Below are 16,958 nucleotides of genomic sequence, written 5' to 3'. Positions count from 1 at the left end.
GGAGACAATAATTTGAACTTGAAACTAAACCTCCGCTTTACATGATCTAATCATAAAAAAGGGAATACTTTTTTTTGTTCTGCTATGATACATTTTTGAAAAAAGTTGTTGACAATCTGGATATTAATTCATCAAGGCCTTTGTTTTACGTCACTTTAAATTATTTTTAAATCTTTTTTTCGTAACGTATCATTTTAAACCATGTCAGGCATCACGCACAATTCTCAATAACCGAACAAAACCATATATAGAGCATGTATACATGACATGTATGTGTTTATACATAAATATACACACATACCTATACATATACACGCACGTGAGCAAGTCTTTACTTTCATAAAAAAAAGTCAAGGCATTTCATCAGTACAAATTGGTCTTTTCCATCATTCCGTTTCTTTTTTTCTTTTCTTGCAGTCGCTTTCCACTCCTCTCTCTTTTTCCTATTTATACATTTACTTTTTTTTTGCATGGCACAGTGGCCTGCTGTGCTGCAGATTGGAGACCAGCCGATCGCGCCGGTCGCAGATTGCAAACAGCATACTTTGGGAGGGGGTCCCCCGTGGCTGCGCAGAGATGTACAATCCCATCTCGTTATCCGGTGTGGTTGCTGTAATTAATGTACGTCGTGGGCTTCTTCGCCGGTGCCACTGGAAACAACAAAAATATATAGTTTTAACACACACGCACGTAAGCAATCCAATCAAACAACTCAAAGCAGTACGTTTTATCAGTATTATGCATATAGAGGCAATTTTTCTTTGTTTTTTCAAATAATCGCGTGATCATTCGCACCCCGATGCGATTTCAACTTGTACCGGCGTATTGCTTCATCAGCTACGACAAGGACTTGCCTATCCTGCTGACCAACCTACCCCAGTCCCTATCAATACCCCAACCCCTATCACTACCCCAACCCCTACTACTACCCCAACCCCTATCATTACCCCAACCCCTATCACTACCCCAACCCCTATCACTACCCCAACCCCTATCACTACCCCAATCCCTACCACTACCCCAACCCCTATCACTACCCCAACCCCTACTACTACCCCAACCCCTATCATTACCCCAACCCCTATCACTACCCCAACCCCTATCACTACCCCAACCCCTATCACTACCCCAATCCCTACCACTACCCCAATCCCTACCACTACCCCAACCCCTATCACTACCCCAACCCCTATCACTACCCCAACCCCTCCTTAACCACTCCCACCTGTCCTCCTACCTGTCACCATAACTACACCACCACTTTTAATAACACCCTCTTTATTTCAACCACTATCATATTTTGAACAATTTTATAATTATTTTAAAGCAGCTTTCACTAAGTCCTCTTTACAATCTCTATAAGATAAGAAGATAAGACGCCTCTTCAGGAAGTTCCCAGGAAGCGCAGTAAAGCTTCCACACGTCGTAATTAATCATACGCGGTACGACTCGAGCAAACGTCTGAGAGTTAGACAGCGCAACCACGCGAAAACCTACGCGGTCGTACTGAGCCATCATTTCATCGACTGCAATCAAACATGCAATCCTGTTGTATTGAAATGCTCCCCTCTGTTCCATTAATCGTCATCACGATCCATGGGAGGATATCGCGAAGGTGTCCACTGCACATTTCGTCATTTGTTTCCACTTTACTCTGCCTTGTGCCAACATGCTGGAGCAGTGGGCCACATCTTGCTGGCACCATTCTCTCCGATGTCGTCGTTAAGCAATTCTCTGTGAGGTCTTCCTCTCTTTCTGTTTCCTTCCATGTTTCGCGAACAACAACAATAACAGCAACACACTTTGAATTTTCCTGTTGTTGTCCATCCTACATATGTGTCCAAATAGCGCCGGTTTCCTTCTCGTCACTGCCCGCATCATCAGATCTTCTTCCCCGTGCAACCTTGAACTTACCTCTACGTTGGTCACTATTTGGGTCCAGTTTCGATGCAGCATCCTTCTGTAGCAATATATTTCGAAAACCAATATCTTATTTGTTCCATCAACATTAATTAAGAATTTCCTTTCATTTTGAAACTATTGTTTACTGAACCATTCCTCTCGCATACTTATTCTGATTATGATTCAGAAGCTTTGCAATTTTACGCCAGATGTTAACTTAGCCAAATCCTCTGAAGTAATTACTGTGTTCAATCACGAAGAATATATACAACTAAAGAGAATGTCCACTCGATCATGCGTTCACTTGTGAGTTTTACACATCGCTCGTTAATTCTGGTGCACACGCAAACACGTTGGTAATGGCATTTGTTTCGTGGCTTTTTATGAGAGTGCTTCAATTTCTTGTAAAAACGGTCACAACTTGTAAAAGAAAGGTCATAAAATATGACCACCACCGAGTTTTAAGCATCAACACCTTAAACAATGTCGACTGAGAGCTCGTTGTCGTCTGAATTGAGTGCTGGAAGCCTACTAAAGAGAAGCCATATTGCATACATCGCATCTCGTATCCCGTACAAATACAAGTGCCTCTTTCTATATTTTTTATGTTAATATGCACCACGTGTAATGGTGCAATCCAGAGGTCGCCAGTTCCAACATCCGGTGCGGCAGTTGAAACAATGGTGCACGTCTTATTACATTTCTCCACTCCTGCTCACTCAGCAAAACACTGGGAATGGGTACACCGCAGTCAGACATCAGATCGGGTGTGTTGAGGGAAGGTGTTGGCCCTGGCGAGTTGTTAACTCCATCGCCTAGTATGCAGGGGGTCCGTGGGTATCGATCCCAACCCTGACGCCTGCTCTATTATTGGAGTCTGCGTGTCCTCCCTGTGGTAGCGTGGGATTTTATCGAGGCCCTCCGGTTTTCCCCTCCACATTTAGAATCAACATCACGCATATTTTTTAGCTGCAATACATTCCCACGTAATAAGCCACTTCTCGTTGGGCTCTCATTTGGGGCCAGGTCGCTTCTGACAAGAAGCTATATAGCTCAGTGCGCCTCACCTGATCAAATAAAATCAGTTTTAATTGTTTTTAGTTTCCAACACGTCTGGCTAGCGTCGGAGTGTAGATTAAATGTGCCATGGAGGGGCTCCCTGGAGCTCGCTCTACACCAGGGCATCTCGCACCCCATAGGGGTGCAACACATTCCAAATTATTTTAGAAGGTAAATAATCGAAAATACAAATGAAGCATGGTCACGTAAGTACAACTACTTTACACGTAGGCGTCCACGACGATTATTATTAATAATGAAGGTTTTTAGGTTAGATCGCGGAAGTATAAATGTGTCGTAACCCTCGACCACCCGACACAGCCATTAAGGTTCGTCACGTAAACAACGCACCAATTAGTTTACTACTTCAGCCCACCGGTGTGTTGAAGAGTAAATCCACAAAATTTACAATTTGAGTAGTACGACGTTTCGCTGGTAATTACATCCAGCATCATCGGGCGAATTGCCAAAATAGTGAAGCAATCCACCTGCTTCCGGTCTTAAGGAGCGCAAGAAGACGTCATCACTGAACCAATCAGGTGCAGAGATCAGAGGCGGAGGAGGAGGGGTGGGTATTCTAATTAAAGGGGTGCAAGGCTGCAGTAAAGGTTAAGAACCACTGCACTAAATGGAGGCCTTCCCACCAGCAGTGGTGTGCGAGAGCAATTTGCAGGGCTGCACCTTGACTCTTTTCAAATTGCGCAGAGAGGAATGGGGCACTCTCACGCTTTGTAAACTGGACGTGAGCCAGACGTCATTGGCAATCGTTATTTCTACCCAAACACATGTACATGCACACACATCTGTAAAATGTCACCACTTCGTGGACACTGTGACCATAATAGCACTTCAGTGATACTGTGAATCAGCAATGCACTCCTCTTAATGAATATACCATTATTAAAATAATATTTCTGTTTATATGAATGTTGTGGCAGTGGCTGCATTATCGATGCTCGGCCAGCCAGCTGCTCGCGGCAACATGGTCATGGGCGATGGGCAAAAGCCAACTATGCAGTTTGCATCACTTTCACACTCCAATTAATCAATACACCCCCTGCGTGCATGGCAAACTCGGAAACACAAGAGTAAACAACGACTCCTTGTGTATTGTCTACCCATGAAAGCCTCATCTGAGTCTCAATAATATTTTTAAAGGAGGGATCCTGCCAGATTTTCGCATACGGAGAGCCATGTTGCTGCTGCTGCTGCGTGATCCCAATTTAGTAAACTGTCGGTAATGTATCAGCATTTACTTGATACAGCAAGCGTGCTGTGACGGTTCCACCTGAAGACGGAAGCTTGTGTTGCCTCCGAAACGTCGTGATTTTATTTTATTTTTTATTTTACTTTTATTAATTTTATTTTTTTACCTACGTGACTTTACCGAAAAAACCTACGAATATGAATCCTTGCAGTTACGAAAGCTTCAAATCTAGAATTAATGTATCAGCATTGTGATGTTTGACACCAGAGAACCCGGAATAGCCTCATGCAGAATAGCCTGAGAATGCACAAGCTACTGGAGCTATGCACTTTTAGATCTAGATTGAAAACTCATTTATTAAGAAATGCTCTTTCTGTTGAGTTTGTTGTCCTTCCCCCACGACTCCGATTAGCACGGTTGGCTACGTAAGCAGAACAGCACGAAAAAGTGACAACATGAGTCCGTGTAATGTCGCGATACATTATGATGATATACCGGAGGTGTGTTAAGCCCAACTATCGACGCTTCCCATTGGTTGCTGACTGTGTGGCATTGCCTCCCATTGGCTGGACGAGGCTCATGCGTGCATCAGCGATGCCCGATGCGGTACTCAAACCAGAGGTCGCAACCGGGTACCCGATACCCGTACCCTACCCGATACCCAGCTACCCGTACCCGGCCGGGTCGTTTGCGACCCGGCCGGGTACGGGTACGGGTAGGCCGTGAGTCACTGGTGAGTAACTGTTTGTCACTCATTTCCCAACATCTTGTCTCTTCTCACAATTCAAGTTCCTAGACTCAACCCACCCGCGCCTGCAACATGGCTTCATCCCAGAGGTCGCAATCAGGTACCCGATACCCGTACCCTACCCGTACCCGGCCGGGTACGGGTAGGGTACGGGTATGGGTACCCGTTTGCGACCCTGGTGCAGCCGGGTACGGGTACGGATAAGGAATCAAAACCCGTTTGCGACCTCTGACTCAAACCCAGGCCCTTCATGCTGTGCAGCACACAGGTGGTTACCACTGCGCCACCCTACTGCTCACTTGTCAAAGTAGAGTTTTTACAACTTTTATATATTCACCGCATGGCCTTAACAAAAACAATGATTGTGAAATGTGTGAAGGTATACATGTGCATTCCGCAAAAAAGAAGTGCATTTATACTCTCTAAATACACTTTTTGAAAAGATATGGAAAAATAATGTCAACTAAATACGAGTGTTTAAATGTATTCTAATATAAATAACATTTTTATGCTCCGCAATAATCACATTCAGCATGTGCATTATAATTACAATGCAATAGCATGGTCACCATGGAATGAAGCAATACTTCGTGAATTGGCTATTACAGAGAGTATATGACTTGAAGCTGCAGTAAAATCAAATGGGCTACTGAATAATAATGTCTATGTATACGACCATATTCTCGACAAACTTTATTTTACAATTTGTATTTGATGTGCACACACATTAGCAAAGGGCTAATTGCTTTATTTAATTACTGTAGATTAAAACCTTGCTGGCATTTGTGACTTACAACCTGGCTCCTTCCCCACACCTTCTATTGATTCTCCGTGGACTCTCCCCTATCTACCTCTTCCTACTGGTCTCACTCTACTCCCCTCCACACACTCTCCTGCCTCTCCCCTCTCATCTCACTCTACCCCCCTCCACACACTCTCCTACCTCTCCCCTCTCATCTCACTCTACTCCCCTCCACACACTCTCCTGCCTCTCCCCTCTCATCTCACTCTACCCCCCTCCACACACTCTCCTACCTCTCCCCTCTCATCTCACTCTACCCCCCTCCACACTCTCCTACCTCTCCCCTCTCATCTCACTCTACCCCCTCCACACACTACCCAACCTCTCCCCTCTCATCTTACTCTACTCCCCTCCACACTCTCCTACCTCTCCCCTCTCAACTCACTCTACTCCCCTCCACACACTACCCAACCTCTCCCCTCTCATCTCACTCTACCCCCCTCCACACTCTCCTACCTCTCCCCTCTCATCTCACTCTACCCCCCTCCACACTCTCCTACCTCTCCCCTCTCATCTCACTCTACCCCCCTCCACACACTACCCAACCTCTCCCCTCTCATCTTACTCTACTCCCCTACACACACTCTCCTACCTCTCCCCTCTCATCTCACTCTACCCCCTCCACACACTAGCCAACCTCTCCCCTCTCATCTCACTCTATCCCCCTCCACACACGACCCAACCTCTCCCCTCTCATCTCACTCTACCCCCCTCCACACACTCTCCTACCTCTCCCCTCTCATCTCACTCTACTCCCCTCCTTGTACTCTCCTACCTCTCCCATCTCATCTCAATCTGCTCCCCTCCACACACTACCCAACCTCTCCCCTCTCATCTCACTCTACTCCCCTCCATGCACTCTCCTACCTCTCCCCTCTCATCTCACTCTACTCCCCTCTAAACTCCAGCAACCAAGACTTTCTGTCAAGGTCCCCAGTCAACCGTTGCTCAGTGAGAGGTCACTCCTTCTTCTCTGCTGTCCCCATCATCTGGACCTCCCCACGGCCATCTGGGCTGTTAGCTCAGGGCTCAGAGGCTTTCTTATGTTCACATCTGCTTGTGACTACTTATCTCTATAAAATAACAATGTACACAAATATTTTAGGACAGCGTCTTAAGATGTGCTTGCATTTATAGACGATATAAATGCAAATTGTATCGTATCGAGTGGCCTTTCCACTTTCTCCCTGCCAATCACTGAATGTCCCCACATAGATTTTCAGCTCAGAATGTTTCTGCTCTGCTTCAAATGGACACCAGGGGATGTGTGAGTAGTGCAACCTCATTGCCAATAAAAAGCCATCAGAGGCAAACCTGTTCAAACAGTCCGATATTCAATTAACCAACTTCAGAGTGAAAGTTGCTTTGGATTTCTTCATGCTCTTAAATGTATTTTTTTACATGGCATTTAGGTTAGCCTAACAAGAGAGCTATTTGTTAATTTGTTTTAACCCAAAGTGTCATTGAAAAGTGTTTTGTGCATAGACATACAACACAAAAGGGGTTAGCACATGAGTGTGGATAAAGTTAGGTAGCTGTGGGCATGCACAAGCCAGATGTAATGACAGACCAGGCACCACATTGATGAATGGAAGCAGTCTTTGGCACATACCCTCAAGTCTTGCACACATCCCCTCTAAATCACATCACATACGACAGCAACTTCATTCACGATGGAGTTCCCTGTACATTTCTGTTCTGGATGAAATAATACGGCATGAACCTGCCCTGCTGATATGTGATTCGACACTCGCTGACACATTGCAGGAAATCCCTCGCCATTAGTCTGGCGGCTCCTTTTTCTCGTCCACTGCTTGTGAGTACGGCAACTTTCACATCTTCTTGGTTCTTTCGGTAAAGTCACGTAGAATGGAAATAATAAAATAATAAAAATAAAACATAATTAAATAATTCTCACGACGTTTCGGCCACAACGCAAGCAGCCGTCCTCAGGTGATAAACAGGTCTGTCAGAAAGACAGCGTCTGAAAGACAGACCTGTTCTTCACCTGAGGACGGCTGCTTGCGTTGTGGCCGAAACGTCGTGAGAATTATTTTATTATGTTTTATTTGTATTATTTTATTATTTCCATTCTACGTGACTTTACCGAAAGAACCAAGAAGATGAATCCCTGCAGTCACGAAAGCTTTAAATCGAAACTTTCACATCATTGGCTTATCGCCACCACGTCTCTCCTCCACCTTCTGTACATTGTTGGGAACTGCGTGGATTTCACCACGTACAGTGGTACCTCGGGATACGTCGCTAATTCGTTCCAGAAGGTAGGACTTATACCGAAAATTACGTAAACCAAACGAATTTTTTTCCATAAGAAATAAAGGGAAAGGAAATAATCCGTTTCAGAGGATAAGAAATTATATTTTACGTGGTATATTATACATTAATGGGGTTGTGTAAAATAATTTAGACGCTACGTATTACTAAAATGTATACATAAACGAAAATAAATGCACAGCGGGAACGGAGCCATGGTGCCTGCCTCGTCCATTGCGAGTGAGTATATTTCTTGAACAATGACATCGGACCTCTGTCCCTCTACGTTTGTTTTCTCTTTTGGAAACAACTCAAAGGGGGGTTTTTGAAGGGCCATCGTTTCGTTGCGCTCTTGAAGGCATATGCTCATAACATGTTCCTTTGCTTAACACCAAATCATGTGTGTAAGTACGTTGAACTTCTTTCGCATCGTACGTAGCCAGCCGTGCTAATCGGAGGTGCGGGGGATGGATCATCATCATCGTCGTAATCCATGGTCTATCCACTGTTGGATGATCACCTTCTCCAGCAGCTGCTACCTACCATGACCCTGCGATGTAGTAATTCACCTAGCGCCTGGGCACGATATTATTTAATTGCTCCATCTCCAAATCAACTCTCAGACGTGTTCCATTCCTTGGCTGCCACTCCATCATTATTCCTGCCTATTGGCCATGGTTTCTTCTAAGTCCACTTACTTAAAAAAATGTATTTACCTGTGATATGGTAAATTCATTTTTAATACGATATTTTATTTCAATTTAGCTTTTGGCATCCATGTCATAATTTTTGCTATTTTTTATTCATAACACTGGTAAATTAAGTGCATAAATCCATGTTAAAGAGTCGCTGGTGGTAGGAGCTAACAAAAGATCACTTCTTAGATCTCTTCAAGGGATCACTGGAGGCAATGCGTTTGCCCACATCATCTTCTCTAGAAATGTTCACCGCGTGACAGTCAAATACGTCGACAGTAAAATCTTCAATATTCGCGGGTGTTACGATCGCGGTTGTGCGTACTCGCGACGAATGCACCGGAGTGCCCTTTGGAATTTTTGCGGTTGTGTTTAAAACGTTTGCGGCGCCGTGGCACGCGCGCGAGACCACCCGGATAAGTGCCCACCGCCCCCCCCCCCCTCGGCCGGCCTTCGCACGCAAAGTGCTTTCCTTTGCAATTGCTTGGGAATTACGTACCGTGCAATATTTATTTACTCACTGATATTTGCGTTTGTAGATATGTTTACGTTCAATATTACGAAAGGCAAGTTAAATCATTAATATGACACCGCTATACATGTATTCATTCATATATACGTACAGTTTTGTATGTTTATATTTAAACGTAACATGTAGGTTTATACCCCCCTAACCATATTTTCCTCATGAGCTTTAAGGGTTAATATTCGCACAGTTCCCCAAGAACGTATCCCCCGCGAATATGAAGGGTTGACTTTTTTATATTTTAGCATTTTTTCAGAGCTGGATTTCCCCCCACGCACGAAATTTAATTATGTCGAAAATCTAAATGTAGTTATTGGTGGTCAGAGCAAGGCCATCAATGCATTGTAATTCAAAACCCAATTTAATCTAGGATAGCTACCCCAATTTGAATCTCGAATTTCAGCAGCGCTCTCCTCTCTAAGCCACCTGCTAATCACCATTAATATGCATTTCTCCCTTCTTTGTGATAAGCAGCCGCCAAGCTAATTGAACACAAGTTATAATGAACCTGCTTTTAATACCATGTTCACAATAACAATGACAACATTTACCTAGAAAATCCTCGCAATACACTCCGGAAGCACGGTCCTCTTTGTGATGTTTGCAACATGTATAATGGGAGGAAATTCGAGTGTTCGGAGAAAACACACACATCCCCAGCAAAAGTACGACACTCAGAGACGAACGTAGATTGGTCAGTAACCTCTTTACTGTCCTGTATCTACACAGGCCACATCTTAACGGTGCACTGGGTGCTTGACGCATGCGGTGATTTTTGAATGACGCACCAACCTACCCTAAAATATATATATAACTGCGGTGATTTGGTGAGATAAATATGGATAAATGGATGATAAATATTGATAAATACACATCGAGATGATCGTATTACCCGTATTGGATGTTGCAACAAGTACAATGAGCCATTGCCTAACCAAGGTTTGTGGGAAATTCAGAGGGCTAGTGGATTGAATGCAAAACACTTACCCTTGTCTCCCGAAAACAAAATCAAAACACGGCTACAGACACGGATTGCCGACAGCATGCAGTAGCTGGAGAGGACTGCACGAAAAGCAAACGCGGAGTACAATGTAAGCGAGATCGCATCCAATGTCGACGGCTGAGCATGGCAGAAGATACCGGATCGTATCGTTGCTCGTTCCGTTTAGCGTTTCACATTCGTTTGAAGTCAGTTTTTCAAATGCATATTTTGCCACTTCCCTCCCACGCACCCTTTAAATAAGGTCACGCCCTATAGGTTTTATTGCAAATTATATACATGGTAAGGTCGGCAAAGAAACAGGCATACATAATATTTAACAAGCTGAACTGATTGGCATCCCCATTTTCTCTTTCTCCCCGTATTGCTCTCTTTCTTACTCTCTTTTATGAAAATAAGCACGCACGGACAGCAATTTTAATAAATGCCCTATCCTTTGCGGGGCCCCCTTAGCAAAGAGGTCAGTACGCGAGTGAAGCTACAGTGAAATAAATTGTACACTTGCCGAGTGTTTTATAATGCCAACGTAATTGCACCTCTTTACCTGCCATGATAAATGGTTCTTGGCAATTAAATAAATTACCCTTATATACTATACCCTTTTTTTCCCCCTCTGGACACTCACATCGAATAAATAGTCGCACCTCTTTGCCAACGCTTTGAATGGCTGGGTAAACATACATTTTCCCCGCAACGTGGGCTTAGTTCAGCATCTCGAGTTAGACGTGCGTCTAACACACACACACCGAGCTGCACTATTTTTAACATACCATAGTTTAAGTGGCTGACGCTAAAAATAATAATAATCACCCTGCCCTTGGCAATGAAAGCAGAATGTCATTGCCAACACGTGCTGCCATTCTCTAAAGGGATGTTATAATCAAGCATATGCACACTGCCTTTGGCTTCTGATAAGAGTCTAAAATGACAAAGACCCCCCATCCCATTTAGCTCCGTAGACGATATCAGCGCGAGTGCTGTTAGCTCAAGCCTATTGAGGGCGGCACGGCACGCACGAGAATGGCACGGGCAGCACCACGCCTGGCCGCCCGTCGTCTCCTTGGTGCGGTTGGTGTACGGTGATTTTTTCTGCAATATTTTGCCGTCTTTTCTTGGATTTTTTGTTTGCACATAGTCATTTTAAGATGTTTTCTTGTTCATGTTTTTGTTTTTTGTTTGTTGCCGTTGCACCCGATTCAAGAGCCGAATGGCTCACATGGCTATACCTAATAAATGAACTTTGAACTTTGATGTTAATACACTACATCGTGTTGTTATGTTATGCTAAGTCAACCTAAATGAGGCCCAGACCATTGTCAAAAATCTATTTTCCCAGCCCCTGGATTTTGCGTTGGTCATGAATCAATCCCATTTTGATAAGATTATACAGTCGTCACACTGCCCCTTTCAGTATGCACACACACACACAATTCAGTTGGTCTACATAATTTCTAAATACAAAGGCATATGTATCGGCGATGTTAAATTGGAGAAGGGTAAAAACATGAGCGGTGGCGCATTTGACGTTCGTTACGGAGATTCGCGGTTGAAAAACAGCAGCCGCCATAGTTTCCAGCGCAGGTGTGTGAACCATAACATGCGGTGTACCGTCTGCTTCGCAGTCAACGTTAAAGATCCTCTCGGTGCTATTTGACAAAGAGTAGGCCATGTGTGCCAGCAACGTGGGCCAAATGTGCGAAAAAAAATGAGAAACTACTCACAAATGTCTTAATTGGGTAAAGCCACATCACAACATTTCCCCACTGATGACAGATTATACTCGTCTGCGAAAAAGATCGTGCCTTTGTGGTAGCCTTGTGCATAAGAACGACGCAGATACCTAATATACTAAATTGCTATTAAGAGTGTAACATAGCTAAAATACCAAAAGTACTAAATTGCTATCAGAGTGATACATATGTAGTGACGTTAACGGTGTCACTATGGTGTTAGCGCCAGCCACTGTAACAAGAGTGCTACTGTGCGTCTGTCTGGAACCTCTCTCGGGGGCCAGAGTGAGTACGGCATGCGAGCGGGCCCTCGGGGGCATAGTCCTGGTGACGGCCTGAGAGAAGGCAAGTGAGGACGGGGTAGTCTGGGTGAACCCGAGAGGGCACGTGACCCGGACAGGGTAGCGAAGGAGGCTTGAGGGACACGTGATGCTCGGTCGGGATCCTTCGGGAAAGATCCCAAAGGGGGCGTGGCCGAGGGCGGAGCGAGGCCACGCCCAGGAGCATAAAGGGGCGGTCCCGAGAGCGTTCTTGGCTGTCCTCTGGAATCAACCCTCGGTGCTACATCTCTCTAATACGCCTTTTGGCGTCCTCTGGTCTAACACCGTTTTGAGACGAGGCTTAAAAGAAAGCTGTCTCTAGTGTGGACCAATCAGTTTCAAAGACAATGCATATATTATCAGAGTGTTTTCTTTGTTTACATTCTGACCACAAGTATTGTGGTTAGTGCAGACACGATTCCTTGTAAAAGGTTTTAGTTTGGTGTTCTAACATCTTAACACAGCCGTTTGTTGCCAGAAAAAAAGGGGAAACCCTATTCTCATGAGTAACATTTTTGCAAAGAAACATTTTATTTTCGTAAATTGTTTAATTTGGGATCTCAAAAAGAATTGCATTTAAATGGTTAACCATTTGCAAAATGTGTGTTTACTGCACTGACTACAGGAGTAAGCATTTTAAGATTATTTTTTTAAGATGCAAATGAGCGAGATAATGAATGGATAAACGTAATTCTAGATTTGAAGCTTTCGTGACTGCAATGATTCATATTCTCAGGTTTTTTCGGTAAAGTCACGTAGGTAAAACATTAAAAGTAATGAAAGTAAAATAAAACAAAACAAAAATAAAAATAAAATTCACGACGTTTCAAGAGTGTGTTGCCTCCGAAACGTCGTGAATTTTATTTTTATTTTTGTTTTGTTTTATTTTACTTTCATTACTTTTAATGTTTTACCTACGTGACTTTACCGAAAAAACCTGAGAATATGGATAAACGTATGCAATTCAATACAATCACGTGTTCAATTAATTCTGCAAAAAAACCCGAGCTTGTATGTAGCTGAATTGCAGAACATTGCAAGCGCCAGTAGGACATTGCTTTCTTGTGCTCATGTATTCACTCCATATATACATAATATTTTCAATCATTCAATCATCACAGGATGACCGTGCAATAGAGCCTAACAGCTCATTCGGCCCTTACTGCTGAAATAAAAGCAATCTATCTACAATCTATTTATCATTTGCCAGCCGAGAAGACACACTCATTGGAGCATCCTAAGGTGAGATGGAGCAATGCAAAGTCACATGCACAAATGAAATGGATTACAGCCACACACGAGCACAGGTAATGATGCCAATATGCATGTGCATTCATGCAGCAGTGGCTAGAGAATGGCTGTTGATTATTATGTTGTGTTCAAAGACAGTGGAGTGTTATCTGAAGACACATTCAGTTATGGCAGCGTATTATATTAAATTCTAGCTGCAGCTGTCATACAACGTCATGCTATATTTAACTCTGGGGTGTGCTGCAACCCATATCTACGAAAGATCCCCTATGTGCAAATACGTATTGGGTGATGTTCATCTCTATTGGTAGTCCTAATCCAGTCGTTGAAATTCCAACTTCTGTTCTCTAAGACAATACACATTCATTTCCCACCAAACGGTGAAGTCTCCGGTGGAACTCACTTCACCGACCCTAGATGGACTATGGACTAAACCTGGATGGTTATTGAACTGATGAATGGCAGCCTGCTGCTCTTCCAGCTGAGCTGTGCCCAGACCATACCCATTATAAAATCAATCTTAAATATCACCTTCCTAATCTTTCAAACTTTTAATTTCATTAGCATGCACGATCCGTGTTATATTAAATCCTCGCTGCAGCTGTCATACAACGTGAAGCACGATAGGTGCATGCATTGCAATTTAGTATGATGAGCAGCTCATAGTCATTACATGAATCCAGAAAATATCTGGAATATTGATCTTACAAACTGCACAAAACAATCCCCATGTTTGTACTTTTTATCGGTAGCAAGCTAGGCAACGTCCGCTACAGGTATTGACAGCTCCTTCAAAACACCATTACAATAGTCTGAGTGAAACAAATCTACGAAAACTAAACTAAGAGCAAAAAAGTCAAGTGTCGAAACCTGAGAAGTAATAAATGTTAGTCCTGGGTACCAGTGGGTGGTGGCAAGTGGGTACCAGTGGGTGGTGGCAAGTGGGTACCAGCGGGTGGTGGCACATTGGCTACCGCACTTCACTACAAAGCCAGAAACCACAATTCAATGCCGTACGTAACTAACATCCTTTGCGGGCATTATCTGGACTGAACCTGGACATTCCCAAGGTTGACTCGGCCTGAAATGAGCACCTGGTGGTACAGTGTCTGAACATCAGTATCGTGCTGCCATTCAGGCTCTGACAGGTGATTGCTGACTCATCATCATGGCTTGGCTTCGCGAACGAAGATCGAGGAAGGACATCCACGTCTTCTGCAGGCACGCTGGTGGCTGACGAGGCCTATGCGGGACAAGCAGGTCCTGCCACAACAGCTGCAAGTATAGGTCTGATCTGGGATGGGTGCTGAGGGATCACGGTTCTTCCTCCTTCTCCTTTTGTCCTCCATACGGGCCCTGCGGGTATCTTCGAAGAAGGAGGTGGCCTGGTGGACTGTGTGCCGCCAGGAGTTGCGATCAGCTGCTTGTGTTGCCCACTGACGGTGATCGATGCAGCAAGCAGTGAGGGACTTCTTCAGGCAGTCTTTGTATCGCTTTCATGGTGCCCCTATGTCGCGATTGCTGACTACACATGCTCAAACAGTCCATAAGAACGTATGAGGGATCTTTGTCTTTGTTTACTTTCAAGATTGTACGTGGTGGAAGTGAAAAGGAAAGCCATGCTAAATGAGATAATTGATCAGGAATTGAGGAAGCCAGTGCAGCCACCTGGAGTTCTTTACTAATGAAAGTGGTGTCTTGCCTTTCTGTTGACAACCCACGCGGTTGCGGTTGTGCTATGTAGCTCTCTGATGTGTTTTCAGGTTGCGATTTGTCAAATTAGTTCCCCGAGAATCTTCCAGCATGCCGATGGACATACGGTACAACCCGAAAGCACATCCGACAGCTATTGTATACCGGAACCAAAAAGAAAACACAGCGTTGCTGTTTTGTTCACAATCTGAAAATCCATGGCCACGTGATGAGCTGTTAGTGTAACAGCAAATATAAAAAAAATAACCCGTAAAAACAAAGTTTTTCACTATAAATCCTTTATATGCGTGTTCAATGGGCCACAACACAGCACACATTGGTCTTTGAAACGGGCGGCTAGATACCTCTCGTCCTCTGGCTTGAGATGGCTGCCACCTATGGGTCAGATGATTGCCTGCCACCATTAAGCAATTGGTAATTAAATATTTAAACAAATTCCCTAAAAAGTATAACATTTTTGGAAAAAATTTTCACGAAAAGAAATTGTCACGCACAACGAGTCTGTGTGCAAAATGTCAGCTCGATTGAATCACGGGAAGTGGGTTAAAAAACGACCTAAAGATTTGCACGGTCGTAAGCGCGCAAGCAAGCAAGTAAGCGAACTTAATATAAAGGATTTAAAAATGCGGGCCTTAGCATGGCATTCCCATGGCAATGAGGTGTAGAGCGTGTGAGTGCGCTGTCGTGTGCGGTCACAGAAGCCACGGTTACACAGCTCCTCCTTGAGGTGCGTCGGGTGGTTCAGGATATTGTTCATTGCCAGCGGTACATAGCATTAGACAGGTTCCACTGTGATGTTGATGAGAGTGCATGCTTTTAGCATGGCATCGCATGCCAATATTTCATTAGTGTGACAGAATTAGTTTGGCTGTGTTACGGCTAAAAGCCACCACTGGCTTAATGTCACGTGCGGTTTGGGAGAAAGAAAAAACCTAATTAAAAGCATTATACAATTTTTTTTTCTTCATATTGCTCAGGGTCAGCAGAACAGCGAAATATGTCAGGGCATACGGATCTATTTCCAATTAAAACAAGACCTTTAAAATGAGCCACTGCTCGTCAAAATTGCTCCCGCAGCTTAGCGTTCGTTAGATTCAGACAGAAAAAATATAAAGATCCAGAGTTAGGCCGAGATACTAAGCAGATCAGCATCCTAATCAAGACATAGCCTTGATTCCCACTCATGCACTCATGTCATACAAACACAATTACCTGCCCGCCATTGACATTCTTCTTCATTATAATGCATCATCGTGGGTCCCTTGACCAGCAATTCAGTATGTTACAACCCCTCGTGAGCCGTGGGCAAACATTAATTGACATTTTATTTCCCGAAACTTATATTTTTCAATCATTTTCTGTACCAGATTATTCAATAATTGTCTTATCTGTACTATATAAAAAAAAAATTAAGTATAATATTTTTTTTATGAAAATACGTGTTATAGTTGTGGTTGTAAATGTACTTTTTTACAAATTATTGTACTACGTAAATGTATATAGAATTGTTTTTTTTTACAACACATCTTCACTGGAAAATAATTAAAATTCTGTTTCAAAAAAACTAAAAAAATACGACTTCCATGAAAGCACAATAAACAACATATCTGGCATTTAATTAAGGGGAAAAAACCCACACACATATCATTGGTTATTTTACAATTTATGTTCAGTTCTGTGTCTTTGGCTAAGGTCAGACATTCAAGAGCCGCTGTTAAGCTGTCAAAATGT

At 43.6% G+C, this 16,958-nt stretch overlaps 1 protein-coding gene across 1 annotated transcript in view; it reads right to left on the bottom strand.

Moving 5' to 3' along the window:
* Nucleotides 1-291: 291 nt before the first annotated feature.
* LOC144944279 (metabotropic glutamate receptor 8-like) overlaps nt 292-16,958 on the bottom strand; it is a 262,753-nt gene continuing 246,086 nt past the window's right edge. Inside the window, exon 11 of the mRNA XM_078872301.1 lies at nt 292-650. Within this exon, the coding sequence (XP_078728427.1) occupies nt 595-650 (56 nt within the window). The 3' untranslated portion in view covers nt 292-594. The remainder of the gene's footprint in view (nt 651-16,958) is intronic.

This window comes from Lampetra fluviatilis, chromosome 34 (genome assembly GCF_964198595.1).
Source record: "Lampetra fluviatilis chromosome 34, kcLamFluv1.1, whole genome shotgun sequence".
Classification (NCBI taxonomy): Eukaryota; Metazoa; Chordata; class Hyperoartia; order Petromyzontiformes; family Petromyzontidae; genus Lampetra; species Lampetra fluviatilis.
The sequence above is the reverse complement of the archived record's forward strand: the minus strand, read 5'-3'. Positions and strand labels throughout refer to the sequence as shown.